This window comes from Girardinichthys multiradiatus, chromosome 9 (genome assembly GCF_021462225.1).
Source record: "Girardinichthys multiradiatus isolate DD_20200921_A chromosome 9, DD_fGirMul_XY1, whole genome shotgun sequence".
Lineage (NCBI taxonomy): Eukaryota > Metazoa > Chordata > Actinopteri > Cyprinodontiformes > Goodeidae > Girardinichthys > Girardinichthys multiradiatus.
The window spans coordinates 32412480-32416898 of NC_061802.1; the positions used below are offsets into that span (position 1 = coordinate 32412480).

General features: G+C 40.3%; 1 protein-coding gene across 1 annotated transcript; it reads right to left on the bottom strand.

The window, feature by feature from the left end:
- Positions 1-226: 226 nt before the first annotated feature.
- LOC124874442 (duodenase-1-like) lies at positions 227-2930 on the bottom strand. Its single transcript, XM_047375793.1, has 6 exons — positions 2873-2930; positions 2651-2798; positions 2448-2580; positions 2090-2344; positions 1931-2006; positions 227-324 (listed from the first exon to the last, which is right to left on the bottom strand). The coding sequence occupies exons 1-6, from the start codon at positions 2928-2930 to the stop codon at positions 227-229; spliced, it is 768 nt and encodes a 255-aa protein (XP_047231749.1).
- Between the last annotated feature and the right edge of the window lie 1489 nt (positions 2931-4419).

The following is a 4419-nucleotide window of genomic DNA, read 5'->3' on the forward strand; positions in this document are numbered from 1 at the left end:
TTTAAACTTATAGCCGTGTTCATCAAGACTATGGCTTTAGGTGCACCTTTTAACCTTTTGTGGATTTTTGTGAACTTATGTGTCTCTGCTTATAAATAAAGAGAGCTTCTAGTATTTGAATGCATTTTGCTTTATTTCACGATTATGTTGCTGAACATAGGCTGACAGAGACAATAAAATGAAATAAAAAACAACTCACTCAGCAGTAAGAACTTCTGTAACAAGTTTACAACACACATGTCTTTGCTTTCATAATGTTGTTGATCCATTTAAGATGTTTGGATATGTCTGTATAGACGTTGGGTACATCTGGGTATTTGCAGTTCTCATACAGGTCCTTCTCAAAATATTAGCATATTGTGATAAAGTTAATTATTTTCCATAATGTCAGGATGAAAATTTAACATTCATATATTTTAGATTCATTGCACACTAACTGAAATATTTCAGGTCTTTTATTGTCTTAATACGGATGATTGTGGCATACAGCTCATGAAAACCCAAAATTCCTATCTGACAAAATTAGCATATTTCATCCGACCAATAAAAGAAAAGTGTTTTTAATACAAAAAACGTCAACCTTCAAATAATCATGTACAGTTATGCACTCAATACGTGGTCGGGAATCCTTTTGCAGAAATGACTGCTTCAATGCGGCGTGGCATGGAGGCAATCAGCCTGTGGCACTGCTGAGGTCTTATGGAGGCCCAGGATGCTTCGATAGCGGCCTTTAGCTCATCCAGAGTGTTGGGTCTTGAGTCTCTCAACGTTCTCTTCACAATATCCCACAGATTTTCTATGGGGTTCAGGTCAGGAGAGTTGGCAGGCCAATTGAGCACAGTGATACCATGGTCAGTAAACCATTTACCAGTGGTTTTGGCACTGTGAGCAGGTGCCAGGTCGTGCTGAAAAATGAAATCTTCATCTCCATAAAGCTTTTCAGCAGATGGAAGCATGAAGTGCTCCAAAATCTCCTGATAGCTACCTGCATTGACCCTGCCCTTGATAAAACACAGTGGACCAACACCAGCAGCTGACACGGCACCCCAGACCATCACTGACTGTGGGTACTTGACACTGGACTTCTGGCATTTTGGCATTTCCTTCTCCCCAGTCTTCCTCCAGACTCTGGCACCTTGATTTCCGAATGACATGCAGAATTTGCTTTCATCTGAAAAAAGTACTTTGGACCACTGAGCAACAGTCCATTGCTGCTTCTATGTAGCCCAGGTCAGGCGCTTCTGCCGCTGTTTCTGGTTCAAAAGTGGCTTGACCAGGGGAATGCGGCACCTGTAGCCCATTTCCTGCACACGCCTGTGCACGGTGGCTCTGGATGTTTCTACTCCAGACTCAGTCCACTGCTTCCGCAGGTCCCCCAAGGTCTGGAATCGGCCCTTCTCCACAATCTTCCTCAGTGTCCGGTCACCTCTTCTCGTTGTGCAGCGTTTTCTGCCACACTTTTTCCTTCCCACAGACTTCCCACTGAGGTGCCTTGATACAGCACTCTGGGAACAGCCTATTTGTTCAGAAATTTCTTTCTGTGTCTTACCCTCTTGCCTGAGGGTGTCAATAGTGGCCTTCTGGACAGCAGTCAGGTCGGCAGTCTTACCCATGATTGGGGTTTTGAGTGATGAACCAGGCTGGGAGTTTTAAAGGCCTCAGGAATCTTTTGCAGGTCTTTAGAGTTAACTCGTTGATTCAGATGATTAGGTTCATAGCTCGTTTAGAGACCCTTTTAATGATATGCTAATTTTGTGAGATAGGAATTTGGGGTTTTCATGAGCTGTATGCCAAAATCATCCGTATTAAGACAATAAAAGACCTGAAATATTTCAGTTAGTGTGCAATGAATCTAAAATATATGAATGTTAAATTTTCATCATGACATTATGGAAAATAATGAACTTTATCACAATATGCTAATATTTTGAGAAGGACCTGTATTTGTTGAATGATACAACACCAACAGCTATCCCTTCGCACACCAGAGGACCGCCAGAATCCCCCTTTAAAAAAAGGAATCTTACTTAGTTTTACTTTTACATTAAACACAATATGTCTAGACCACATACAAAGCAATACAACTTACTTGACAAAATCCTTTGTCGGTTCCATATCCTCCAGCACAAATCACATTGGAAGGAAAGTTATTTTCCCATGCCTTCTGACAGGTTTGTCGATTTATGAGCGACACATTTACTACTCTCAGGTCATCCACACCAGAACCATTCTCAGTTTTACCCCATCCTGCTACAGAGCAGATCAGATTTTCTTTCAGGTTTATTTCAGGTGCTGGAAGTGGAATTGTTGTCACTCCATTGTTTAGAGGAGCTTTCCCATTCAACTAAAGATACAAAAAGTACAAGAAAGGTTAAAGATTTACTAAAAGGTAACACTGCTTCCACCAAATATCTAATTGCATATTATTTGTATCAATATATACTTACTTTAAGGAGCATGAGGTCATCACCCTGTACAACTGATTGATAAGCTGGGTGTTTGCACATGTATTCAATATACCTTGGTTGAGTATTCCACCTCCATAGATTTTGGGTTCCCAGAATAACATGTTCAGGTTCTCTGAAGCATCAAATTAAGAAATTCTTAAAAAACAGTCAACAGTCATAAACAGATAGGAAAGCGGACTCACTCTTTAAAACAGTGTGCCGCAGTGATTACAAAGTCCTTGCTGACCAGAAATCCTCCACACACATGACCCCATTTGTTTTGCACTGAGTCCATGTACAACATAGAGTTGTTTGGGGCTTTTTCTACATGTATGATGTCACTCCCATGGACTGAAATTATAAGCAAAAAACTGTAAATTGGCTCAGTAAGACAGTTAGAGAGTTAAAATGTGCTGGTTTCTTACAAGTTTGTCCAAGACATGCCAGAACGGTGAGAAGCAGAAATTTGCCGAGTCCGTGCATGATGCCAGCAAATCCAACATGTGCTCACAGAAGTGTTAATCTGTGTTTTATACAGCTGATTGCTTTCCCAGCAGTCATTATCTACACAGCAATCTATGTTTTACACCACATCCTTTAAATTAACTTGTTTTCAGTCTGTATCATCAACTTTAACCTGCCATCTCGACCAGGTTTGCATATCTAGAGACTGATTTTTTGCCCGTGTTTCTCTACAAAAATAGCATGTCTTACCACAGATTATCAATTGGATTTAGGTTGTGGATTTACATGAGGCATGGGAAGTTGTAACATGCATTTCAGGGCCATGTTTGGTAAATACCTCTCACTATGCTCTGATGTTGAAACCAATGCATTTTTTGACAGTTTCAGTCACTCCAGACATAGTGTGGCATTTCTTTGTAATCACTGTTGAACACAGTTTTGACTTGCAGATAAACTTTACTCGTATGTTTTCATTTATCTGTTCATTAACCACAGGTTCTTGGTGGGGTAGATAACCAAAACAAATGTGCACTTTATCATAAGAGCATGAAACCTGATGCACTTACAGCCAGGGGCGTTTTAAATATAAATGGATTTATAACTGTAGAATATAAACTATCAATGTGTGTAACTGGAATGTGTGGAAATAGCGGGGTCAAACTTAGGGAGTGAAGAATAGAAGGGTCCTAGGGGAGTGAAGCAGAGGGGAGTGAAAACATAGAAAGTGCAGGTCATAAATTGGTGAATGACAAGGGAGTACAGGATAGAGAGAGGGCAAGGTCGTAAAGGGATGGGGGGAAGGAGACAAGGCCGGAGACAGGACAGGATAAGTTTGTTATAAGAGAAGAACCAGAAGTACTCCTTATTTGGACATGAGGAATTGTTGCTGGGGAGACATCCACAGATAGAATGATTGTGTATGCAGCATAGCAGCGAGGGGTATATAAAGGTATTGTGGCGCCTCCAAAGGAGACAACACACAGACGTTTCCAGGTAACCCTGTAAGTGTGGTGTCTCCTCTCTGAATTCAGATTGGTTTTATTAAACTTGCGGAAACGTAGAACTGATCTCTGACTGAGGATTGTCCTTTGGGGTGCCAAATAAAAAGAGTCGATGAGAGGTGAGGAGTAATGCAAGAGTTAACTGATGGCCAGTAAAGTTTTCCTACCTCAACAATTGGTGCCGTGATCCGGATTTGGCACTAACTAAAGGATAATTAATTGACTACGAGGCGGATGTCTTTCTACAACACCACAGGGTCTACCCAAAACAAAAGGTAAGGAAATCTATATTTATTCTCCTTTTGCCTGCTAATAATGTAGGTGGTGTTGTGGAATAGATATGTTTTCTCTTAAATTTACAGTCTTGATCAGTTTTGGGTAAAATATTTGTTGGTTGAAATAATGGATTACGGTAAAGAAATGATATATTGCGTAAAAATATTTGTTGATTGACACAAGATAAATTTTAGCAGAGATACTTGAATGTTGAGGCTGTAACATACTTT

Excerpts from the sequence above, each read along its gene's own strand:
- LOC124874442 (XM_047375793.1), bottom strand. The coding sequence starts at position 2,930 with ATGCACGGACTCGGCAAATTTCTGCTTCTCACCGTTCTGGCATGTCTT. Across the intron at positions 2,799-2,872 it reads GGCATGTCTTGGACAAACTT|TCCATGGGAGTGACATCATA; the intron begins GTAAGAAACCAG and ends TTATAATTTCAG. Across the intron at positions 2,581-2,650 it reads GCGGCACACTGTTTTAAAGA|AGAACCTGAACATGTTATTC; the intron begins GTGAGTCCGCTT and ends TTGATGCTTCAG.